At 57.5% G+C, this 25,891-nt stretch overlaps 1 protein-coding gene across 1 annotated transcript; it reads right to left on the reverse strand.

Annotated features, from left to right (window-relative positions):
* Positions 1-700: 700 nt before the first annotated feature.
* Positions 701-25,891, reverse strand: LOC128845388 (sterol 26-hydroxylase, mitochondrial). The gene is made up of 9 exons (XM_054044023.1): positions 25,626-25,891; positions 9,930-10,120; positions 8,303-8,502; positions 7,963-8,160; positions 4,701-4,861; positions 3,466-3,632; positions 2,925-3,006; positions 2,088-2,288; positions 701-1,763 (listed from the first exon to the last, which is right to left on the reverse strand). Exons 1-9 carry the CDS (start codon positions 25,869-25,871, stop codon positions 1,638-1,640), a joined length of 1,572 nt encoding a protein of 523 aa, XP_053899998.1. The 5' UTR covers positions 25,872-25,891; the 3' UTR covers positions 701-1,637.

A 25,891-nucleotide genomic window follows, 5' to 3' on the forward strand; every position in this document is an offset into this window, starting at 1 on the left:
GCAGCGCTGGCTCCCCAGGCTGCCCCCAGCCCCCCTGTCCCAAGCCCCGGCCGCCCGGGGGAGCTGGGAGTTTGCAAACACGGGGCAGGTTGCTCACCAGTGCTGTCCCTGCTTTGCTGCTAGCCCCAGGGCCTCAGGGCCATGGCGGGGATGAGTCAGGGTCAGCGTTGGGGTTTGAACCCAGGAGTCCTGGTGCCCAGCCCTGTGCGTTAGCCCCAGATCCAGGCAGCAGGCCGGCGGCAGAGGTTAATGGAGCTGCAGCCGAGCTCCGGCCAGGCCTGTCCATTCCGCAGGGTGGCACAGCTGGACGGGTCCTCCCTGGCGGCGCCCACGACAGAAATTGTCCCGGGGGGGGAAGGGGTGTGTGTGGGTGTCAGGGTTCCCTCCCCACTCTGAATTCTGGGGTACAGATGTGGGGACCCGCATGAAAGACCCTCTAAGCTTATTTCTACCAGCTTAGGTTAAAAACTCCCCAAGGCACAATTCCTTCCCTTTTCCTTGGGCGGTATTGCTGCCACCACTAAGTGATTTAAACAAACATTCAGGGAGGGGCCACTTAGAGCCCTACCCCCCCACACACAAATATCCCCCCAAGCCCCTTCACCCCCTTTCCTGGGGAGGCTTGAGAATAATCTACCAACCGATAGGTAAACCAGGTGAGCACAGACCAGACCCTGGGTTTTAGGACACTGAAAACCAATCAAGTTCTTAAAAGCAGAACTTTATTATAAAGAAAAAAGTAAAAGAAGCACCTCTGTGAAATTAGGATGGAAGATAATTTTACAGGGTAATAAGATTTAAAACACAGAGGATTCCCCTCTAGGCAAAATTGTAAAGTTACAAAAAACAGGAATAAATCTCCCTCTTAGCCTAGGGAAAATTCACAAGCTAAAACAAAAGATAATCGAACGCATTTCCTTGCCTTACTTACACTGTTTGTAATCTTAGATGCTTATTTCAGGTAGGGCTTTAAGAGAGGTTTTTTTCCTGCCCTGGTCCGTCTCTGGCCAGGAGAGAAACATAAAGAGGTACAAACAAAAACCTCCCCCCGAGATTTGAAAGGATCGTCTCCCCTTATTGTCCTTTTGGTCAGGTGCCAACCAGATAATCTGAGCTTCTTAACCCTTTACAGGTAAAGGAGGGATTTGATGCTCCCCGGAGCTGTATGTTTATGACAGCGGGGAGGGCCTAGGTGGCGCTAGAGCAGCGGGGGCACATTGGGGCTTCTCCCTGGGGGCAAAACCCACAACCCCTCCCTCCGCCCAGCCCTGCACTCCCCCAGCCAGGAACGGGCAGCCCTGGGGCAGGGGGAGATCAGGGCGAGGGAGAGGGGGGCAAGCTGCTCTTCGGGGTGGTGTGAGATCCCCAGACGCTGTTCAACCCCCCGTAACGTTGGAGAGCGACAGGCCCAGGAACACCCACTGATTCCAGCTACATTGAGATCCCACGGCTGCCCCGCCCCCGCCAGCCAAGATCCCACCTCCAGCCTGATCCGTGGGCAGCTGCCGTCACCAGGGCCTGACGGGGAGAGAGCCGGGCCCAGGGCAGACCCATCCTGCCCGGCAGGCCCAGGTGAGGGGCGGACTCGCACGGTGCCCTGGCCAGGGCGTGGGAGGAGCAATGCAGGGTGGGCGCGTTCAGGGGGCTGGCGGCCGGGCAATGAACTGCAGGTTGATGGGCTTGTTGGGCACCAGGACAATGCGGGAGACAGACTTCACCTCCGTGCCCTGGGGGTCCGGCCGCAGCTCGAACGTCCGGGCGAGCTGTAAGGAGAAGGAGACGTCTCATCTCTCCAATGCCCCAGAGCCCCCTTCTGCCCTCCCGGGGGGATTCTCCCCTAGTGGTTGTGCACACGGGCCCCGTCTGGGGGCTTGTGCCGTGGCTGGGGCAGTCGGCTCCTGCAGGGTGGGGGGACACTGAGTTCTCCCTCTTGGGGCGTAGAGTCACGTAGCACCCCTGAGACCTGGGGGCAGCGCATCTCTCTGATGGGGGGGGGGTGTCTGCAGCTCCGGCCCTCGGAGCTCCGTCCTGCGGCCCGTGGCCAATTCCCCCCGTCTGCCCGCTGGCACCGTGGGGCCCCCACTCACCCTGGCCAGAGCCAGGTGCATCTCCAGCTCGGCGATGCGCCGGCCCAGGCAGCCGCGGACCCCGTAGCCGAAGGGGATGGAGCTGAAGGGGTGGTGGGCGGAGCCATGGCCCCGGAGCCAGCGCTGGGGCAGGAAGCGCTCGGGCTCCGGGAAGCTGCTCTGGTCGTGCGCCATCGCATAGTGAGCCAGGACGAAGAGAGTCTGATGGAGCCGGAGACGAAGGAGGTGAGACCCGTCCCCACGGCAACCTGTGGCCCTGGCAATGTGCCACGGGCAAGTGAGGAACCAAAGCCCTGGGTGGAGGGGCTGGGGGCGCCGGCTAGATCTGGGCCTGAAGGGGGCTTAGTTACCAGCACCCCTTCTTCGGGACCTGTAGGCCCTGGGCTCCCCCGCCACAGCCCTGCTGGTGCCCCTCACTCCCGACCCGCAGCCCCTGCTAGCCCAGCCCTGGGCTCACCCCCCCAGCTCTGCCGGTGCCCCTCACTCCCGACCCGCAGCCCCTGCCCCCCCAGCCCTGGGCTCCCCCCACAGCTCTGCCGGTGCCCCTCACTCCCGACCCGCAGCCCCTGCTAGCCCAGCCCTGGGCTCCTCCCCCCACAGCTCTGCCGGTGCCCCTCACTCCCGACCCACAGCCCCTGCTAGCCCAGCCCTGGGGTCCACCACCCCCTACTTTAGACTGGTCCCCTTCCAAGCAGAGCTGGTTTTGTGCTGCCTTCACGTGGTATATCTAGTTCCTCCAGCTCCTTCTCTGGGCCCTGCAGCCAGTGCAGCGGCAGGGCTGGGGAGCGACAGCCCGAGCCCCGTGGGCTGGGAAGCAGACCAGAGACTCCCACTCACGTTCTTCGGGAAGTGATAGCCTCCAATGACGACGTCCTTCTCCACCATGACCCTGGCGTTGGTGGGGACCACGGGGTACAGCCTGATGGGCAGGGAGAAGAGACGGGGCTACGGCATGGGATGGGGCACATGGCACGCCCCCCCACCCCCCGCGCAGAGCCATTATCCCCATTGCACAGATGGAACCTGAGGCACAGAGTCCAAAGGACACAGGGCGTCTGTGAGAGCAGAGCACGGGATGCTGAGTTGGAGCCGGTGCCCTGGCCACTGGCCCATCCTTCTGTGCTGGTGAATGCCCCGATGGACGTTTGGTCCAGTACCGGGCTCTGGGTCACACTGGTGCTGGGCCATCTCCCTGGGACGTGGGGGGGTGGGTGCTACCTGCGGTTAGTGAGGTGCATGGTGCTGTCACAGCCCCCATGTCACCCTCCCTTCATGAGAGCTGCCCCACCCCGCCCAGGGATGCCAACACGCTGAGGCTCGGGGTTCTGCCAAGGGGGGACCCTCTCGGGCCAGGCCCTGGGGAGAGCCGGGGACGTACCTGAGCGTTTCCTTGATAATGGCCCGGAGCAGCGGCATCTTGGCGAGATCCTCGGCACTGGGGATCCTCTCTCTGGGCACGACACTGTTCACCTCCTGGTACAAGGAGATCTGGGTCTCTGGGGCCCTGGCCAGGTGGTAGAGGGCCCAGGACAAGGTGTTGGACGTCTGGGAGGGGCACAGCAGAGCCAGGGTGAGGTCGCAGGGAGGAAAAGCGGGAGCAGGCTGTGACATACAGGGTGCCCCATGCTGCCTGATCCAGCCCCCCGCCCTGCCCCACATGGACAGCTCCTCTCAGAGCCAGTGGCTGCAGGACACCCCCCAAGCAAAGCCTTCAGCAGCTCCGAGCTCAGCGTAAACCCAGCTCAGCACAGCAGGGACTGCCAGCCCAGAAACCCCATGGCTGGTTATGTTATGCTAGTGCCAACTGAGATGGGGGCCCCATCGTGCCAGGCGCTGCCCACACGACTACACAGATGGGGCCCCGCTGCTGCCCAAACCCAGACAGAGATGAGGGCCCCTGTTGTGCCAGGTGCTGCCCAGACCCTATGGAGACAGGGGCCCTGGTGCACTGCCCAGACTCTATGGAGACGGGGGCCCTGGTGCACTGCCCAGACCCCTATGGAGACAGGGGCCCTGGTGCACTGCCCAGACTCTATGGAGACGGGGGCCCTGGTGCACTGCCCAGACCCCTATGGAGACAGGGCCCCGTTGTGCCAGGCGCTGCCCAGACCCCTATGGAGACGGGGCCCCATTGTGCCAGGCGCTCCCAGACCCCTTTGGAGACGGGGGCCCCGTTGTGCCGCACACTGCCCAGACCCCTATGGAGACGGGGCCCCTGTTATGCCAGGCGCTGCCCAGAGACAGTCAGGGATAGCTCCTGCCCTAAAGAGCTCACCCTCTAAATAGACCCGAAAAAGGCAGTGAGGGGAAACTGAGGTCCAGACGGGACGGGACTCACCCAGCAAGGCCGTGGCAAGCTAGGAATGGAACCGAGGCCAGTCCGCTGCTCTACCCACTAGGCCCCATGACCACAGAGTCCACAGCTACCCAGCGCGCTCCCTTTGGACCCACCACATCTGCCCTTGGGGTGCCTGACCCGCCCCGTCCCTCCCCACACAGCAGCTCCTCAGCAACCCCACGCAATGGGGTTTGTGCAGCAGCCCCCGGGCCTGACCCCGCTGGGGCAGGGAGCCGGAAGGAGGCCAGGTGGCCGTCTCCGCCGCACCGCCCTACCGTGTCTACGCCGGCCAGCAGCAGCTCGGCCACGCTGCCGTACACCTCCTCCGGCGTCAGCGTGCCGCTGGCCAGCAGATAACTCAGGTAGCCCGACACCAGCTCGCCTCGTTCCAGACGCCCCTCCAGCTCCTCCATCTTCCTGTCAATCAGCTTCTTGCCTGCAGAGCCGGAGAGTTGAGCCGGTCAGACCTGGCCCTCGGCAGGGGTGGGGGGCAGCTGGACTGTCGCACAGGGGAGGGGGAATCAGTGGGTCCAGATAAGCCAATCCTGTGCAGAGACAGAGGTGGGGGAAGGGCCTGGGGACCGTCAAGGGCTGCCCACAAAGCGACGGGGGTCACAAGCCCAGGTGATGCCCAGCTGTGAGCTCACTGCCAGGGCTGTCCCCAGACCCTGCCCAGCCGCCTCCGCGGTCTCTGGCTGGATCCCACCATGACCCGCAACTCGGGAGCACCCCCAATGGGCACGCCTCTCCCCCAATGGAACGGGGCTCCCCAGAGAGCCCCCTCCCGCATGTGCCAAGAGACGCAGACTCTCGGGCAGAGCATCTCCCTGCCAGGCAAGCCACTGTCAAGTGGGGGTCAGGATGACAGCCCGCCCAGCCCAGTGCTATAGCACCAGAGACTGGGGCTGGGGGGATCATGGAGTCCCTCCCTCACAGGGATGGGCCATGAATTCATTACAGGGCCTGGCCGGGAGATTTCACTCTCCCCCCAGCTCCGTGCTGCACACCTCTGCCAGTGGGTACTTGAGGGGCTCCCTGACTGTGGATGGAGCAAGGCAGGGAGGGCACCAAGCCCAGGGCAGGATTGAAGCGCACCCTGCCATAACTCGATGGAAAAGAGGAGACGAAGGGGGGATATGATAGAGGTCTATAATAGATAGAGGTCATGAGTGGTGTGGAGAAAGAGAATAAGGAAAAGTTATTTACTTGTTCTCATAATATAAGAACTAGGGGTCACCAAATGAAATTAATGGGCAGCAGGTTTAAAACAAATAAAAGGAAGTTCTTCACACAGCGCACAATCAACCTGTGGAACTCCTTGCCTGAGGAGGCTGTGAAGGCTAGGATTGTAACAGGGTTTAAAAGAGAACTGGATACATTCATGGAGGTTAAGTCCATTAATGGCTATTAGCCAGGACGGGTAAGGAATGGTGCGGCCATTCTTATGTTCTTAGGATGGGATCGAGTGGATCCTTGTTGCCCCCCAGGACTGACAGTGGCAGGGGGCAGGGGGCCTGGGCTGTGCACCCTGGAGCAGATTGGTCTCCCTGTGCGAATTGTCCTGCCGCACATCTGAGCTGCAGCCAATCTCCCTGCAGCCCTCGGTCCCAGGGAGAGGGGCGAGCAGAGACCCCGAAGCAGCAGAATTCGCTCTGGCTGCCTGGGACCCCTCAAGGCCAATGGCTCCGTGTCAGCAACTCCTCCCAGGCCTGACAAACCCGCTCCAGCCAAGCCACCGCTCTCCTGGCGCTCACCCCACAAGAAAGCCACCCACACACGGGTCGCTAATATCGCTGCAAAACGTACAGACTCCTGCTACCTACGGAGCCGCGCTCAGACGGAAATTCTGTTCCCCAGCGTGGCACACGCCGACGCCCGTCTGCCCCGGCTCCGATGGCAATTAATCATTGCAAAGCCAACCCCCTGGAAGCCCCATTTACATGGTAAGTCATCAAGAAATAACGGCGGGGGGGGGGAGTGAAACCAGCCGCAGAACAAGCAATGAGGGAGAAGTGGCCGTAGGTGTGGGGGCATTGCAAAGGCTGACAGGCCTATCTAAGACAGGCAAAGGGACCCCAGGATATCCAATCAAAGAGGAGCCCCCTGGAAGTACGTCTACACTGAATTAAAAACCCGCGGCCGGCCTGTGCCAGCCAGCTCGGGCCGTGGGGCTGCCTCATTGCAGTGTGGATTTACGGGCTTGGGCTGCAGCCCGAACTCTGGGCCCCTCCCACTTGGCAGGGTCCCGGAGCCCAGAAGTCTTAGCCCGAGCCCTGTGAATCCGAGTGAGCTGGCCCGGGCCAGCCGTGGGTGCCCCCCTGCAGTGTAGGGTGAGGGGTGAGAACTCAGATCCTGGGTCTGACTGAAAACCAGCAGCTCTGTCAAAACCTGCTTTGCTGTATAGGACCAGGAACCAGTGTAGACCCAGGCCTGCGATTCACACGTGGAACCTGGTCTGTTTCCATTTCTTATCTGCACTCACGTGTAGCCTTTGCTAATCAATGTCCAGTTGTTCCACTATAAATATGCTTCACTGCCCGTGCTAGTACAAGGACCCAATCCTGGCTGGTGCCCACCCAGCTGCATGGACCCTGTCTCTCTGCAGACAGCTTGCCCCAGTGCCAGGGGCAGGCTATTCCCAACAGGCTCGGGGTGGGGGGTGGAGGGGGGGTCTGTCACTAGCCTGCTGTAACGAAGTGGGACTGTTCTTAATGTTTCCTCTGAATACTGTAGGGGTGCCTCAGTTTCCCCTATGCATTTCTTAAGTCTCTAGGTGGTGGGATAAAGGCCAGTGTGCATAAATGCCCCTCCGTGTGCTCCTGGCAACTAATGGCCGGGGCCCTTCCCCCCTGCAAGGGAATGCTGAAGGTGTGGGAGAACAAAGAGATCAGGTGACCTCCTGGCCCGGGAAAGAGACAAAGGCCAGAAAGAAGGAGAGTTTCAGTTTGGAGCTGGCTGGGGACAGGGAGTGAGTGCAGACGTTGGTGTCTGGCTCGCTGCCCCCCAGGATGGACCCGGTTGTGGGGTCCTGTTCTCTGTACCTACAAGCTCTGTGTTAGACCATGTTCCTGTCATCTAATAAACCTCTGTGTTACTGGCTGGCTGAGAGTCACGTCTGACTGCGAAGTGGGGGTGCAGAACCCTCTGGCTCCCGCAGGACCCCGCCGGGGCGGACTCGCTGTGGGAAGTGCACGGAGGGGCATATGCTGAATGCTCCAAGGTCAGACCCAGGAGGTGAAGCCGTGTGAGCGTCTTTCCCTGAAGACAGTCTGCTCCGAGGGACAGGAGGCTCCCCAGAGTCCTTCCTGGCTTTGTGGGGCAGTTCCAGAGCATCGCCCGGGGACTCTGTGACACCTGCGCACAGAGGGCAGGGCTGGGAGATCTGGAAGCCAGGACTCGGTTTCAGGGAGCTGAGCTGCAGCAGGCAAAACTGCTCCCCCCGAAGGGCCAGGGGTGGGGACGCGGCTCCCAGCCCTGGGTACCGTCCCAGCGATGCCAGGGTGGCGCCTGGCCCGGCTCCCTGCCCTGGTCACAGACCGAAGGCGAAGATGGTGTCCCAGCTCTCCAGGTAGCGGTTCCAGAAGGGCAGCAGCTCCCGGCTCCACTGGGGCATGACGGTGGCGAAGATGGAGTTCTTCAGCATGAGGCCGATGGCGTCGATGAAGCGCCGCGTCTCCGCGGGGATCTCCCGCTCCAGGCACCCGATGCGGGTCTCGAAGAGGATGTAGGAGATGCCTGGCGGGAAGGAGAGGAGAGTGGCTGCTCTGGGGCACAGGCCCGGGAAGCAGCACGAGGCTGCAGTAGGTCCGTCTGGATGCACTAGGGGGCAGCGGGCAATGGCCCATGGGGACCCCTGAGCCGCCCCCTTGCCACCTACCTTCCAGGGCGAATCTGTAGAGCAGGTTGGCCACGTCCCCCACCAGGACCCCCGAGGGGCTCCCCGCCCTCTCTGCCTGCAGCCGGACCATCAGGTCCGACACCACCTCGTTGATGGCCCCCGCGTACAGCATGGCCTCCGACGGTTTCAGCATCCGCTGGTTGAGGACCTGGCGCAGACGGTACCAGCGTTCCCCTTCCCTGGGGGAGAGGCAGGAGATGGCTTAGTGCCCGCCCACGCCGAGGGGCAGCTGGGAGCGGGACGCCGAGCTGCCCCCCCGATACACGCGGGGCTGGCAGGGAAGAGCCGAGAGATGAAGGGAAGGCCGGGAACTCCCCTGTAACACCGGAGGTCGCTTTTCCTTCCCAAGGTAGAGCCTCCCCCCAATTCCAGCTGCACCCGCTGTGTGGCCCCCACTTCCCCTCAAGAACCAGCCCTGCACCCGGAGAGCCCCTGCCACAGTGCCAGGAGAGGGGGACAACTGTACCAGGGCACTAAACCCCCTGCTCCAGGGCATGACCCATCCACGGACTCTCAGGCATGGAGGGAAACATCCCGCGGGCCGGTTATTCCAGAAGTGCCCATTCGGGGAGGAGCGGGGGGTGTCCTGGTCAAACCCCAGTGCCTCTGTCCCTCCACCTCCCTGCTGCCATAACACCGGTCTGACCCAGTCTGGGGTTCTGACCCTCCTCAGCTACGGGCCCTGCGCCCAAGACCACGGAGGCTCGGTCACTAGCGGGACCTAGCCGGCATCACCAGAAATGATCTGTGATGAAAATTTCAAAAGAAACTCCCACGTTTCCCCAGCACCAAAACCTTTCGGCCCAATCCTCGACGTCGCCCCAATTTCCTGCTCTCCGACCAACCATTTAGAAGCAAAACGTTTTTCGGAAACCTGCCTTTCCATGGGAAGGGAAAGCGTCCTGCCGCTCTGCAAGGCCGAGGCGTGGGAGAACGGGCCGCTTGCCCCCCCAAATTAACACATTGGCTCGAAGCTTTTTGTTCCAAAAGAAAATTGCGGAAAATCTGGGCTGACGCAGTAAAACATTCACATCGTGGGGGTTTTTGCAATGGATTTCGATTCGCTAATCACAATCATCACCTGCCTTTTGATGGACAGGCCTTGTAGCCAGCCCAGCGGGAGTTCCCCACAAGGGAAATGACTCACGTGGGGAAAACCAGGTCAGCCGTGACCCGTTAATCCTGCCGTCTCTGTACGGCTTTGGCAGGCCGTGCTGAGCCTTCGGGACGGAGCAAAGGCAAGTGTCCAAATGCAATGCTGCCTGGGTACCAGCACCGCCAGTCAGTCACCCAAGTAATGGCACTACTCTCGCTAGCCCACACGGGAATCACTCCGTTCCCTAGAGCCACGTTTCTCAGCTTGCTGCCTTCCTCAACTGGGCCAGGGAGCTCTCAGGGCCTGGCGCCGGTCCATGGACCAGTCGTGGAGAAACACCGGCCTAGAGGGTCCGAAGGGACCATTAGCTCAAGTAGTCTCACCTCCTACCTACGGCAGGCCAGTCTATCGTACGCAGCTGCTCGGGACGCCAGCCCTGTATTGACCTGGGGGCCCATACGAGGTTTGCATTGCAGCGGCGCTCGGGAACGCCTTGATCATTGCACTCACTCGGTGAACGGGCCGTAGGGCAGCTGCCGGATATCCCGATGCTCCTTCCACAGGGCCATGTCGCTCCTCATGGGGTATTTCCCCTCCTGCCTCAGCAGCTGCTCCAGGATCTCCGGGCTCCCGATGTTCACGTTCTTGTACTTCCCAAAGGTGGATTTCCACATGGGGCCGTAAAGCTTCCGGAACAGCACCTGCAATTCACGACAGCAGGTTGGCCCCGACCGGCCCGCCAGCCCCCCCGGAGGATGTAGCCTTGCATTGCTGGGCTGCCACTTCCAATCCAGCCCCAGGGCGGGAGTGACCAGACACCACAGTGATGGTCGGGAAGCAGAAGGCTTTACCTCCCCATGCTCCAGCGGGCCAGCCAGAAACCTCCCTGCAGCCCATGGTAAAATTCAATGTCCCTGGGCACTGGGCTACTTCCCTTCCTGAGAGGTTGCATTTCGTTTTGGGAGTGGGGCGGCATATCTGAATGTTACCACCGAGAACCTCAGATTCCACCCTGGCGGACGCTGGGAGATTCCTACCCCGAATCTGCCCTTTGCTGGCAACAACGCCTAGGCGCTCTCCGAGACGGAGGTGACAGGAGAAGGCGGGCTGGCACGAGTCACCTGGCAGCACCCCCAGATGGTCCACCCAAAAGATTTAAAGGAGCTATAGAACAAGGGGCCAAGCTATTAGCAAACCCCCACAATCTCTCACTAAAAAATGGCCCTGGTCCCGGAGACCTGGAAAGCAGCAAATGCTGTCGCTATCGTTTTAAAAGGCTCTTGGGGCGATTGGGGGAATTCCAGTTGATATCTGGCATGTTGGCTGAAAGGAGAATTAAAAACAAAACAACAAAACACCGGAAATCCTGCTTGGAGCAGCTCTGCCCGGCCCAGATCTGCCAAGCCAAGCTGCGCCTCCCTGATCTCTGACCATTTTGGCCGTGACGAGCAAGGAACGGATAAAGGAGACCAGGTGACACAATGTATCGAGATTCCAAAAGGCCTTGGACAAGGTCCCATACAAGTAGCCACAAAAGAAGCGAAATTGTCCTGGAGCGAGAGGCAAAGTATTGTCGTGGCACAAAAACAGGCCAGGAGTCAGAGAGCAAAGAACAGCATTAAATGGTCCATTTCCATCCCGGCCCCAGGGTACCGGTGGTACCCTTCAGGCTCCGGCCTAGGCCCTGTGTTAATATATTTATTAACAATCTGCACTGGGGGGGGGGGTGAATAGTGAGGGAGCACAATTTGCAGATGACATTTAGGTGAGTCAGGAGCAGAGAGAGCTGATTAAAGGTTCAGAGAAGGGCAACTAAAATGATGAGGGGTTTGGAAGGGGTCCCATATGAGGAGAGATTAAAGAGGCTAGGACTTTTCAGCTTGAAAAAGAGGAGACTAAGGGGGGATATGACAGAGGTCTATAAAATCATGAGTGATGTGGAGAAAGTGAATAAGGAAAAGTTATTTACTTATTCCCATAATACAAGAACTAGGGGTCACCAAATGAAATTAATGGGCAGCAGATTTAAAACAAATACAAGGAAGTTCTTCTTCACTCAGTGCTCAGTCAACTTGTGGAACTCCTTGCCTGAGGAGGTTGTGAAGGCTAGGACTATAACAGGGTTTAAAAGAGAACTGGATAAATTCATGGAGGTTAAGTCCATTAATGGCTATTAGCCAGGCTGGGTAAGGAATGGTGTCCCTAGCCTCTGTTTGTCAGAGGGTGGGGATGGACGGCAGGAGAGAGATCATTTGATCATTGCCTGTTAGGTTCACTCCCTCTGGGGCACCTGGCATTGGCCACTGTTGGTAGGCAGGATACTGGGCTGGATGGACCTTTGGTCTGACCCAGTACGGCTATTCTGATGTTCTTATGTGAGTTGGGTGAACGGGAAAGACGACAGCAGATGAAATTAATGCAAAGTCCTGCACCTGCAGGGGGAAACGTACAGTACTCACACACCGCACAGGGTCCAAATCAGGGGTCTCAAACTCAAATGACCAGGAGGGCCACATGAGGACTAGTTCATTGGCCTTAGGGCCGCATCACTGACACTCCCCACCCTCGCTGCACCCGCCCCTGCCCCACCTCTTCCCACCCTTCCCTGCCCCCATTCCAACCCCCTCCCCGAAGTCCCCATTCCAACTCGGCCCCCTCTCTGCCCCCAGAGGGGGCAGAAGGGGTCTGGCAGAGGCTCAGGGCAGTGAGTTGAGGTGCAGGGTGTTGCAGGGGGCTCAGGGCAGGGAGTGCAGGTGGTGTGAAGGGTGCAGCAAAGGGCTCAGGGCAGGGAGTTGCGGTGTGGGGTGCAGGAGGGGTGAGGCGTGTGGCAGGGGGTGGGGTGCAGCAGGAGGCTCAGGGCAGGGAGTTGGGGTGCAGGAGGGAGTACGGGGTGTGGCAGAGGATTGGGATTCAGGCAGGGGGCTCAGGGCAGGGAGTTGGGGTACAGAAGGGGTGTGAGATGCAGCAGGGTGCTCAGGGCAGGGGGTTGGGGTGTGGGGTGCAGCGGGGGCTCAGGGCAGGGAGTTGGGGTGCAGGAGGGATGCGGGATGCGGCAGGGGCTCAGGGCAGGGGATTGGGGTGCAGGCAGGGGGCTCTGGGCAGAGAGTTGGGGTGTAGGAGAGATGTGGGATGCGGCAGGGGCTCAGGGCAGAGGATTGGGGTGCAGGCAGGGGGCTCTGGGCAGAGAGTTGGGGTGTAGGAGAGATGTGGGATGCGGCAGGGGCTCAGGGCAGAGGATTGGGGTGCAGGCAGGGGGCTCAGGGCAGGGAGTTGGGGTGCAGGAGGGATGCGGGATGCGACAGGGGGCTCAGGACAAGGGATTGGGGTGCAGGCAGGGGGCTCAGGGCAGGGGGTTGGTGTGTGGGGTGCAGCGGGGGCTCAGGGCAGGGAGTTGGGGTGCAGGAGGGATATGGGATGTGGCAGGGGCTCAGGGCAAGGGATTGGGGTGCAGGCAGGGGGCTCAGGGCAGGGAGTTGGGGTGCAGGAGGGATGTGGGATGCGGCACGGGGCTCAGGGCAGGGAGTTGGGGTGCAGGAGGGATGTGGGATGCGGCGGGGGCTCAGGGCAGGGAGTTGGGGTGCAGGAGGGATGTGGGATGCGACAGGGGGCTCAGGGCACGGAGTTGGGGTGTAGGAGGGATGTGGGATGGGGCAGGGGCTCAGGGCAGAGGATTGCGGTGCAGGCAGGGGGCTCAGGGCAGGGAGTTGGGGTGCAGGAGGGATGCGGGATGCGGCAGGGGCTCAGGGCAGGGGATTGGGGTGCAGGCAGGGGGCTCTGGGCAGAGAGTTGGGTTGTAGGAGAGATGTGGGATGCGGCAGGGGCTCAGGGCAGAGGATTGGGGTGCAGGCAGGGGGCTCTGGGCAGGGAGTTGGGGTGCAGGAGGGATGCGGGATGCGACAGGGGGCTCAGGACAAGGGATTGGGGTGCAGGCAGGGGGCTCAGGGCAGGGGGTTGGTGTGTGGGGTGCAGCGGGGGCTCAGGGCAGGGAGTTGGGGTGCAGGAGGGATATGGGATGTGGCAGGGGCTCAGGGCAAGGGATTGGGGTGCAGGCAGGGGGCTCAGGGCAGGGAGTTGGGGTGCAGGAGGGATGTGGGATGCAGCAGGGGCTCAGGGCAGGGGATTGGGGTGTAGGAAGGATGTGGGATGCAGCAGGAGCTCAGGGCAGAGGATTGGGGTGCAGGCAGGGGGCTCAGGGCAGGGAGCTGGGCTGCAGGAGGGATGTGGGATGCGACAGGGGGCTCATGGCAGAGGATTGGGGTGCAGGCAGGGGGCTCAGGGCAAGGAGCTGGGGTGCAGGAGGGATGTGGGATGCGACAGGGGGCTCAGGGCAGAGGATTGGGGTGCAGGCAGGGGGCTCAGGGCAAGGAGCTGGGGTGCAGGAGGGATGTGGGATGCGACAGGGGGCTCAGGGCAGGGAGTTGGGGTGCAGGAGGGATGTGGGATGCGACAGGGGGCTCAGGGCAGAGGATTGGGGTGCAGGCAGGGGGCTCAGGGCAGGGAGCTGGAGGGCAGGAGGGATGTGGGGTGCAGGCAGGGGGGCTCTGAGCAGGGAGTTGGAGGGCAGGAGGGATGTGGGATGCGGCAGGGGCTCAGGGCAGGGGATTGGGGTGTAGGAAGGATGTGGGATGCAGCAGGAGCTCAGGGCAGAGGATTGGGGTGCAGGCAGGGGGCTCAGGGCAGGGAGCTGGGGTGCAGGAGGGATGTGGGATGCGACAGGGGGCTCAGGGCAGAGGATTGGGGTGCAGGCAGGGGGCTCAGGGCAGGGAGCTGGAGGGCAGGAGGGATGTGGGGTGCAGGCAGGGGGGCTCTGAGCAGGGAGTTGGAGGGCAGGGTGCAGGAGGGCTTCGGGCTCCGGGGTGGCAGTGGCGCACACCGGAGCCAGGGCAGGCTGCCTGCTTCCCTGCCTGCCCCAGCTCCGCACCGCTCCACTCTGGGAAGCAGCTGGAACCACGTCCCTGTGGCCCCTGGGGGAGGGGGGACGCAGGGCTCTGCGCGCTGCTTACCGCTCCTCCAGGTACCTCCCCCAAAGCTCCCATTGGCCGTGGTTCCCCGTTCCCAGCCAATGGGAGCTGCGGGGATGGGGGGGTGCCTGGAAACCAGGGCAACACACGGAGCCCTCTGCTCCCTCCCCTTCCCCCGGCCGCAGGGACGTGATGCCAGCCGCTTCAGGGAGCGGCGCGGGCCTCGAGGGGGGCAATCCCGCGGGTGTAGTTTGCCCACCCCTGGCCTGAAGGTAGGCCGTGGGGGGGGAGCGCGGGCCGCTTGGCGGGCTGCAGGAAATAGCCCTGTGGGCCGCATGTTTGAGACCCCTGGTCTAAATGAACTGTATCGACTCACGAAAGGGACCTGGGCAGTACTGTAGACGGTGCAATGCTGACCTCTGCTCAGTGCACAGCTGCGGTCAAAAAGGCAACCAAGCGGTTCAGCTGTATAAGGAATGGGAGGGGAATAATTATGGGGAATTCTCTTGTACCATTGTCTAAACCAGCAGGGCAGCCGCACCCGGACACCGCGTGCATCGCATGGCAGAGAACAGAGAGAAAGAGCCAAAGCGATCAGTGGAAGAAGAGATTTCTCCATGGAGAGAGAGACTGGAACAGTCCGGAGAGTTCACCTGGAGCGGGAGTAAGAGGAGACAGGGCTGAGGGTATGAAGTAATGAAGGGCAGAGGTGGCAGATCAGGGGCTGTTGTGGACACTCCCTCGGAACGGAAGAACAAGGAACATTCGTCACCTCAGACCAGTCAGGAAAGCTCTTGTCACGCCAGGCGGATCAGGGCTGTGTGCTCACTGCCGCTAGCCACCACGGAGGTGGAGAGCTTCACAGGACTTCTGAACCGATCGGAGACTCTTCTCCAGGCAATGAGCACGGCCCCAGTGACGCCTGGCAGGATTCGACAGAGCTCCTCCTGCATCGAGCCCCGAGCCAACCTCTGACTGAGGCAGGTTATTCCAGACTTGTCACTAGGGGGTTCTGGCACCTTGCTCTGAACACTGTCGGAGATGGGGCCCGTAACTAGCTGGATCTGGGGGCTGAGCCAACGTGGCAGTGCCTGTGTTCACACTACCGGGCATTATGCTTGGACTGAAGCAGGGAAAGATGGGTTTCAGTGGGAGGCAGGTTCCTAAATACCTTTGAGGGTCTGGGCCACAGTCCCTGACGATCTCACAATCTAGGGCCCCGATCCTATGAATGTGGCCCGCTGAGCCCACTACAGGATCAAGGCCTACGCTGAGTAAAAGCATAAAAAGACCCAACACTGTGCAAAGCAAAGCTAAAGGGCATTTCCCCTCTCGGCTGGTTAGTTTGCAGGAGAACGAAGCCTTATTTGGAAACGTGACCGGCAGGCTGTGACCAAGACCCCGCTGGCACACATAAGGGCACGTCAGTTCTTGCACCACTGTCTGGTCTCGCTGCTTCATCAGAACAAAGCAAAGTTGCAACATATTCCAAAAACCAGCCTCTCTTCAGGGCTCCCGTGCAGAACGTTTCCCCCCTCTCTGGCTACACTAGCCCTGAGAAGTCAGGATGGGCACCTTGCAAATGCCCAGAACAATAATCCTACAGCTACGTCACCGGAGTGGAAGGAAGCCAGTCATCGGCCTAGACATGCACGTATGGGTTCGCCATTCCCCATCAGTTCCGCTTCCCCACCTTGAGAATGTTCAGATGGGTTTTCACTTGCTGGGTTTAATAACCTAGTTGCTGATCACACATTCTTCTGTCCCAGGACTGGCAGCAAACACACTGCGGCCCCTGGGGCGTACATCCGCATTTCCAGCGGGGAGCGGTCCTTACTCACAAGCGTGGCTACTGGACTTCTTGCCTGAGGGAGGCCTCCCTGACTGAGCAAAAACTCGCAGGACTGGATGCTTACTAAGTAGGTTCACCCTCTGTGCTAAGCCCTGTTCAAAGGAATTGCACCATTCAGCTCCAACTTGAAAAGCAACCTAGCAACGTCAGTGAATTCAGCAGAAAGGCTGGGAACCTGCTGGGAAGAGGGATTATTTCACTTTGACAAAGAACGCGTAGAATATCTGCTTGGCTGAAAGCCGCACAGGAGGCGGACCATGTAAAGCCTGACCCTGCTCATTACCGTTTGCGTGGTCTCATTATGTTGCTTGTTCTCAACATAGCAATTGGGATGGCCAGAAATGTCAAGGTCTCGTGCCAGATTCTTATAACTAAGGATACGTCTTCACTACCCGTATCGGCGGGTAGCAATCAATTTATCCGGGATTGATATATCGCGTCTCGTTAAGACACAATATATCGATCCCCAAACGCTCTCACCGTCGACTCCGGAACTCCACCAGAGCAAGCGGCGGTAGCGCAGTTGACGGCCGTCGATCCCGCGCCGTCTGGACCCCAGGTAATTCGATCCAAGCTACTTTGACTTCAGCTACGCTATTCGTGTAGCAGAAGTTGCATATCTTGGATCGACCCCCCCCCAGTGTAGACCAGCCCTCAGTAACTAAGTGCTCTCTATTTATACCTCCATCTGTACATCATGTAGAAATGCACTCAACCTCTTAAGGACTCCTGGCTTTGCCGGGGGATGTTGCGAAGGCCAAAACTGTAACTGGGTTAAAAAAAACCCCAAGAGTTAGATAAGTTCATGGAGGATAGGTTCACCAACGGCTATGGTGGCCAGGGAGGCAACCCCACGCTCTGGGCGCCCTTAAACCTCTGACTGGCAGATGCTGGGGCTGGACGACAGGGGATGGATCACTCGATAATCACCCTGTTCTGATCATTTGCTCTGAAGCATCTGGTATCAACCACTGTCAGAAGACAGGATAGTGGGCTAGGTAGACCATTGGTCTGACCCACAATGGACGTTCTTACGATCTTATTAAAAAAATACAACTAAGGAAATTCCCAGGCAAAAAACTTTGTTAAGCTGCAGTTAAAGTTTTGAAAGTGTTTGAAAAGAACATTCCCTTTTCAAGCTCTCTCGCTCACACTCAGACCCCCTCCCCTTTGGAAAGCCTGGAAAGAGACCACCAAATCCTGCCTCGTGGCAGGGGGTTAGACTAGGGCAGGGTTCTCTACCGGGGGGACCCAGAGATCTTCCAGGAAGTACATCAACTCATCTAGAGATTTGCCTGGTTTTACAACAGGCTACATAGCAAGCACTAGCGAAGTCAGTACAAACGAAAATTCCATACAGACAGTGACTTGTTATGAGTGCTCCGGACATTATACATGGAAATGTAAGAGCAATATTTATACTCCCATTGATGTATAATTCTATGGTAAAAATGAGCAAGTCAGCCATGTTTCAGGAATAGTGTGCACTGGGATACAAAATCAGACCCAAAAATACAAACGTGAGCAGGTAGTTTTTAAGTGAGGTGAAACTTGGGGGTACACAAGACAAATCAGCCTCCTGAAAGGGGGACAGTCTAGCAAACCGCTGGACTAGCTGACCCTTGCTGTCCCCTCTAACCCTACGGGCCTAGGACTCTACGAAATGCAAAGTGAGCGTTTCACTGTAAAATAGCAGCACCCATGGGGACACCTGGACATGCAAAGTGCAGGTTGTCCCAGCCGCCTAGTCTCTGTCCACAGAACGGCCAGCTGCAATCCCGGAGACAATCAGCTCCTCAGATAACCAACAACTTCATCACCCCAGTCCAGTTTTCAAGGTCATTGCCAGCTGCTAGCTTTCAGTGTTGCCTGGATCTGCCAAATGAGTCTGACTGCTTCCTGTGTTAGATTTATGAGGAGGCCTTTTTGTTTCAAACAAACACCTGGATTCCCCAGCACCTCCCTACTGTCCCCGGCATCACATGCCCCCTGGGGAAGCACAGAATTGTCATAGACTGTGTTTGTGGGCGGGGTCCCTGGAGCTGCTCTTGTCCACATGCTCGTAGCTGCAATTACCCAGGCAGAGACACGGGGCAGCCTGTCAGGGCTTTGGCATTCAGCAGAGCACAGGAGTTCATAACAGCACGGGCTCGGCCATTCCATTTTGAACGGGAGTCGGTCAATAGCCATACATACTATTCTACACTACAGATAGTGAAACTGAGGCACAGAGCACGGACATGACTGGCTAAAGAGACATAAGACATTCCTCCTTCATCCGCTTCCCGCCCAAGTTCCTCTCTGTGAGAAACGGCCCCCTGCCCGGGTGTGCATTTAAGTGAGGAGGACTTTAGCAGCTGCTAAATATTCCAGGGTGCCCTGAGAAGGAGAGGTGACTCTTTCTCTCCAGCTGGTTATTGGGTTGCCCAGGATGACCAGACACAGAGCAGAACCTGAACCCGATTCCTCTTTGAACTGAAACCAGGAGATCCTGGACACACTTCATTGATCCCAAGGCCTGAAGGGATCGTTGTGATCAGCTAGTCCAACCTGAGGTGTCATCCGAGCCCCAGAACGTCCCTGAATTAATTCCTGTTTGAATTACAGCAGGTGTCTTAGAAACATCCAGTCCTGATTTTAAAATTGACTGTGAGTGAGAACACACCACACCCCTGGGTATGTTACCTTCACTGTCAAAAAGTTACTCATTATTTTCTGTCTGAATTTGTCTAGCTTCATCTTCCAGTCACTGGGTCTTGTTAAGTATCAGGGGGTAGCCGTGTTAGTCTGTATCTACAAAAACAACAAGGAGTCTGGTGGCACCTTAAAGACTAACAGATTTATTTGGGCATAAGCTTGACCTTTGTCTACTAGACTGAGGACAGAGGCACCATTTCAGATGGGGGGGAGGGAAGGGGGCAACTTTAATCGTGATTCCAGGGGCATCTACTTGGGCATCTGAAAACTCTAGGGTTTTTTTGCAGATAACTTCAAAATGAGCTGACAGGAGCGCTGTATCTAATTCCTATACAAAGAAAGAAATTTAAATATTAGACCCACTCAGCTCTAATATGAACACGTTCTGACATCTTGTGACAAGTCACTTAAGGGACACTGGTTAGATTTAAAATTTTAATGTACATTCTTACCCCTGAATACAACAATTGAAATACTTGTAGAAAAATCTAGATGACTTTCTATCACTTTTTTGCTGTTCACCAAGCTTGGAATAGATCATTTAGCTTTTGGAAACATCTTACTAGGGGAAGGCCCCCTGAGTTTATACTGCACCTGCCTGGGGCTCTAGGGGTGTTACCCCGCTACAAATTATAGACTAGATAGAAACTGACTTTAAATGGGAGTGAAACTGACACTCTCAAGTCACTGTCACAGAACTGCCAACCCCCAAATGTTCAAAAATCATGAATCAGGCACACCAAAAATCATGGGATTGGCTTTAAAATCATGAGCTTGCATAAAATAATAGATTTGGGGTTCTTTTTATTTGCTTTGTTTTTTGAGCCTTGAAGGTGCATATTTTGAAACTTTCTCCACAGCCACGGGGGCTAGACACTTCATTTTTCTTTAAGAATGAAGGCTGAAATCATCACGTATGAGCTGGGACTTAGGAAAACAGTAATTATCATATATCAGAGGGGTAGCCGTGTTAGTCTGGATCTGTAAAAAGCAACAGAGAGTCCTGTGGCACCTTATAGACTAACAGACGTATTGGAGCATGAGCTTTCATGGGTGAATACCCACTTCGTCAGATGCATGTGGTGGAAATGTCCAGAGGCAGGTATAAATATGCAGGCAAGAATCAGTCTGGAGATAACGAGGTTAGTTCAATCAGGGAGGGTGAGGCCCTCTTCTAGCAGTTGAGGTGTGACCACCAAGGGAGGAGAAACTGCTTTGTAGTTGGCTAGCCATTCACAGTCTTTGTCACTCATGAGACTCGTGACAAAATCATGAGAGTTGGCAACCCGGCTTTCACTTCTGTTTAAAGGCTAGTTCCTTTCCAGAAGGCTCGTAAACACAACACTACAGCGACTGAGTTGCAGCTCTCACAGGAGAATATTTAAAACCAAACACCAAGAAAATTCTATATTTTAAAGTTGAGAAAAAAACAGACTTCTGAGGTATCTCAGGGCCACTGCAGGCAGGAAAAGAAAATAAACAGGCACAGAAGCTCTGGGCAGCTCCTCCTCTTGAAAGAAAGTGGGAGGGTCAAATCTAGTCCTTAATCCGGTAAAACTTCTATTGCCATCAGCGCCTCCACTCATGCCCCAGTGTCTGGATATGAGTCAGCAGTGTGCCCTTGTTGTCAAGAAGGCTAATGGCATTTCGGGCTGTATAAGTAGGAGCATTGCCAGCAGATCGAGGGACATGATCATTCCCCTCTGTCATAACTATAAAGGGAAGGGTAACAGCCCTCCTGTGTACAATACTATAAAATCCCTCCTGGCCAGAGACTCCAAAATCCTTTTCCCTGTAAAGGGTTAAGAAGCTCGGGTAACCTGGCGGACATCTGACCCAAAGGACCAGTAAGGGGACAAGATACTTTCAAATCTTGGCCGGGGGGGGAAGGCTTTTGTTTGTGCTCTTTGTTTTGGGGGTTGTTCGCTCTTGGGACTGAGAGGGACCAGACATCAATCCATGCTCTCCAAATCTTCTGAACGAGTCTCTCATTATTTCAAACTTGTAAGTAACAGCCAGGCAAGAAGTGTTAGGTTTATCTTTGTTTTCTCAACTTGTAAACGTACCTTTTGCTAGAGTGTTTATCTCTGTTTGCTGTAACTTTGAACTTAAGGCTACAGGGGGTTCCTCTGGGCTCTTTGAATCTGATTACCCTGTAAAGTTATTTTCCATCCTGATTTTACAGCGATGATTTTTACCTTTCTTTCTTTAATTAAAAGCCTTCTTTTTAAGAACCTGATTGATTTTTCCTTGTTTTAAGATCCAAGGGGGTTGGATCTGGACTCACTGGGATTGGTGGGGGGAAAGGAGGGGGAATGGTTAATTTCTCCTTGTTTTAAGAGCCAAGGGTTTGGATCGGTGTTCACCAGGCAATTGGTGGAGAAGTCTCTCAAGGCTACCCAGGGAAGGGAGTTAGCACTCAGGAGTGGTGGCAGCAAAACCAGATCTAAGCTGGTAGTTAAGTTTAGAGCTTCTCATGCAGGTCCCCACATCTATACCCTAAAGTTCAGAGTGGGGAAGGAACCTTGACACCCTCTATTCAGCACTGGTTAGGCCTCATCTGGAGTACTGTGTCCAGTTTTGGGCCCCACACTACAAGAAGGATGTGGAAAAATTGGAAAGAGTCCAGCGGAGGGCAACGAAAATGATTAGGGGGCTGGAGCACATGACTTATGAGGAGAGGCTGAGGGAACTGAGATTGTTTAGTCTGCAGAAGAGAAGAATGAGGGGGGATTTGATAGCTGCTTTCAACTACCTGAAAGGGGGTTCCAAAGAAGCTGGATCTAAACTGTTTTCAGTGGTACGAGATGACAGAACAAGGATTAATGGTCTCAAGTTGTAGTGGAGGAGGTTTAGGTTGGATATTAGGAAAAACTTTTTCACTAGGAGGGTGGTGAAGCACTGGAATGGGTTCCCTAGGGAGGTGGTGGAGTCTCCTTCCTTGGAGATTTTTAAGGCCCGGCTTGACAAAGCCCTGGCTGGGATGATTTAGTTGGGATTGGTCCTGCTTTGAGCCGGGGGTTGGTCTAGATACCTCCTGAGGTCCCTTCCAGCCCTGATATTCTATGATTCTGTGATTCTAAACATCACAGTGACCATGTGAGAACATGTGTGGTCAATAACTCTATACTTCATCCTTAAATATCTGAGCCGTTTTATCCAGGGCTACACATTGGCTCGGGAACTACATGTTCTGGCCTATTCTGAACAGCGCTGAGCACACAGATGGTGCCCAGTGAATAACACAAATCCCGACAATCATCGTTGGCGTTCTGGACTCGGGATGCAGTTTCTGTTCTTTGTTCTGGAATTGGTGTGATGCAGCCGAAACCCTACAAATCTGAGGCATAAACACACCGGATACTCATCCGACACTGTCTCATGCCTTCCTTTTCTCCAGCTCAGAACAAAAACATGACAAAACAAAATGGGTTTCAGTTAAAAACTAAAACTGCCCAGCAGGCATTGCTGTACGGCCCAGCCTGGGGCAGAACCGGCCAGGCCTAGGGGGTGAGTGCTCGCCTCTCACCTGACTCTCCTTCTCTTTCTTTCTTCAGCCTTCCTGACCTCTGTGCTGCTTTTCATCCTGTCAGCCAGGGATCCTTCTCAATCGCCTGGGACCGTTTGCTGGAGTCTCAGAGAACTGGCCACCTTGCCTTTGCTCCCATCGATCAGAGCATGCAGCAGAGAGAGAGGCTGGTGCAGTGGATCGGGAACTGGCCCTGAGAGACGTGGGTTCTACTCCCCCCATGGACTGTCTGACCTCAGGCCAGTGCCTTAGGGACAGAGTTTCAAAGGTTTTTAGGCACCCAAAGATGCAGCTCGGCATCTAGTGGGGGTTACAAAGCACCGAACCGTCCAGGCACTTTTGAAAATCACACTCGGTGCCTAAATATCTTTGAGAATCTGGCCTTTAGTCTGGGTGTGCCTCAGTGCCCCATCTATACAATGGGCACAACAGCCCTGCTCTGCCTCACTGAGAGGCTGGGAGGAGAAATCAGTTGGACTTTGTGAGATGCTCAGATACTGCGGTCATGGGGCCACATAAGTACCACAGAGAGAGTGAAACTGTGCGAGTCTTTCCCTGGGGTTTGGTCCCTTCTTTTCACCTACACCCCCCTTTCCTGAATGTAACCTTGGCTCCAAGGGCTTGGCTGTATTTCTTCGGAGTCGCCTGCATTCTCTCCTCAACACCCCCCCCCCCCCCCAGCAGAGGGATTCCTGTTTTACAGGCTGTCATGGAGTGTGGGAGGGAGACAGGGCCCTGCACCCCCGGCTCCCTGCAATTCCCCATGACTCTCAGCCAGCCAGTAAAGCAGAAGGTTTGTTCAGACGACAGGAACACAGTCCAAGACAGGTCTTGCAGGCACAGACAACAGGACCCCCTCAGATAGGTCCATCTTGGGGTCCCAAGGGCACCACAGCCCCATTGGGGGGGGTCAGAGCCCCATCTGGGCTCCCTCCATTACCAGCCAGCTCCTGCCAACGCCAACTCCCTCCAGCGTCTCTCACCCAGCCTCCCCCGGCTCCTGCCCCAGCCTTTGTCCAGTTTCCCGGGCAGAGATGTCACCTGGCTCCATCCCCCTCCTGGGTTCTCACGTTACCTGCTCAGGTATCTTCCCTCAAGGCCAGTCTCCCAGCCCCAATGCAGCCAGTCCCAGCCAAACTCCCCTGCCATCCGCCCAGGTCCATACTCCCTGCTCAGCATTTAAAGACCCCACTAAGAACAGTCCCAGTTTGTCACACAGGCTCAGTTCATGGCTGCCGCATCCTTAATTTAATCCCCAGCCTTTTCTATGGACTCACCCTGCCTCTGTTTATAAACAAAATGTGACTCCCTGCCCCAGGGGCACCAGCTGGCAGCGGCACCTCTCCTGCAGTCGGCGCTTGGCCTGGGAGCTGCCACCTGTACAAAACTCGGCTGGGGGGACGGGGGGGCACAGGAGAAAAAAGGAAGCACATCGCTTCCCGGCTCTTTGAGCTCTGGTCAAGGGAAAAATTCTCTAAGTTATATTTGTTCCCCATGTAGGTTCTTAAAGGCTGTGATCAAGTCCGCTCTTAACATTCTCCTTGTTCAACTAAATAGGTGGCATGTCCCTCTAGAAAGCAGGTTTTCGGAGGGCTTGTCTACACTCAATTAACAGCGCTGCAACTTTCTCTCTCAGGGGTGTGAAAAAACACCCCCCTGAGTGCAGCGAGCTGCAGCGCTGTAAGCGTCACTGTAACCAGTTCCCCAGCGCTGGGGGCTGCGCCCACCCAAGGCACGCTAAAGCGCTTTAGCGCTGCCAATCTAGACAAGCCCTAATGCTTCGCCGGCTCTTCTCTGCCCCCTCTCCAATTTATCCACAGCCTTCCTGAACTGTGGGCACCAGAACCGGACACGGGATTCCAGCAGCGTCGCACCAGTGCCCAATCCAGAGATAAAATCACCTCCCTGCTCCTCCTCGGGATTCCCCCGTTTACGCATCCCAGGATCACATCAGCCCTTTTGGCCGCAGTGTCCCCCTGGGGGCTCATGTTCACCACAACCTCCAAATCATTTTCAGAGTCGCTGCTTCCCAGGATAGACTCCCCCAGTCTGTCTGTCTGGCCTGGCCTCTGTGTTTCTAGATGTGTGACCCTCCGCTTGGCTGTACTGAATGTTTGGCTGTATTGTATGTTTGCTTGTGCCCAGCGTACCAAGTCCAACCTCCCAGACCCTGCCTCTGCCTCCCATAGCACATGCCCTGCCACCCCTCTGCTGCTACGGCCAAGCCCTCCATCTGAGACAGGTTCTTACCCACCCCCATCACTGCAATATCTGGGCCTCTTCGCACCCTGCATCCCCAGACATGACTGGCACCTGTGGATCATCCTCTCTCACCCTGTCCCGCGGGGAGTGGGAGCGCCGTGCACACAGGGGCTGGTTTGTTTTGGTTTTTAAATGCTCGGTATTTTGGGCAGAGGAGGCTGCGTGGAGAAGGCACCGGGCACGGGGAGTGGGGCTGGAGACGGTCCTTAGTGCCTGGGGGAGTTAATCCGACAGTCTGGATCCAGCCCCAGAGGACCCCGTGTCTCCTGCCCAGACAAGCCTCACCCTGAAGGCAGAACGTCCCATGGGGCCAAAGGCGCGGCGTTGTCGCCCACGGTCCCTGTCCAGTGCTAGAACCCCAATGCCAAGTGCCCAGTCCCACAGGGCATAATGCCCAGCCCCCCAACAGTGTGCACCCTGCCGCCCCACTCCTTGTGCCCAGCGCCCCCGTGTGCCCACCCCCTGCACCCAGCTCCCCCAGCCAGTGCCCAATGCCCAGCCCCCCCAATAGTGGGCACCCTGCCGCCCCACTCCTCGTGCCCAGCGCCCCCGTGTGCCCATCCCCTGCACCCAGCTCCCCCAGCCAGTGCCCAATGCCCAGCCCCCCCAATAGTGGGCACCCTGCCGCCCCACTCCTACTGCCCAGCACCCCCATGTGCCCAACCCATGCACACAGCTCCCCCAGCCAGTGCCCAATGCCCAGCCCCCAATAGTGTGCACCCTGCTGCCCCACTCCTACTGCCCAGCGCCCCCGTTTGCTAACCCCCTGCACCCAGCTCCCCCAGCCAGTGCCCAATGCCCAGCCCCCAATAGTGGGCACCCTGCCGCCCCACTCCTCGTGCCCAGCGCCCCCGTGTGCCGGGTCCAGCCCCCGCAGCCCGGTGCCCCCCGCAGCCCGGCCGCACCTGCAGCTGGTGCGTGTGCAGCAGGTAGCCGCGCACGAAGATCCAGTAGAGGGAGCGAAGCAGCCCCGGCCCCGGCAGCTCCTCGGGGTCCTTGAGCCGCTGTTCGCCCGGCGCCGCAGCGGCTGCTTCGGCCGCGCTGGCTCGACCCCTCCGGGCCGGCTCCGGGCGCGGCGCCCCGGCCAGCGGCTGCAGCCAGCGGCGCAGGGGGAGCCCCGCAACGCGGCGCCCGCTGCCCGGCACCGCCATGGCCCCACTGCCCGCGCCAA

The sequence above is a fragment of the Malaclemys terrapin genome, chromosome 11 (genome assembly GCF_027887155.1).
Source record: "Malaclemys terrapin pileata isolate rMalTer1 chromosome 11, rMalTer1.hap1, whole genome shotgun sequence".
NCBI lineage: Eukaryota > Metazoa > Chordata > Testudines > Emydidae > Malaclemys > Malaclemys terrapin.

What these genes read in the sequence shown, in the direction of transcription:
- LOC128845388 (XM_054044023.1), bottom strand. Translation starts at nt 25,871, where the DNA reads ATGGCGGTGCCGGGCAGCGGGCGCCGCGTTGCGGGGCTCCCCCTGCGC. An exon ending in CTACAGATTCGCCCTGGAAG is followed by an intron (nt 8,161 to 8,302) that starts GTAGGTGGCAAG and finishes CCTTCCCGCCAG; the next exon opens with GCATCTCCTACATCCTCTTC. An exon ending in TGCTGGCCGGCGTAGACACG is followed by an intron (nt 3,633 to 4,700) that starts GTAGGGCGGTGC and finishes TGCCCCTCCCAG; the next exon opens with ACGTCCAACACCTTGTCCTG.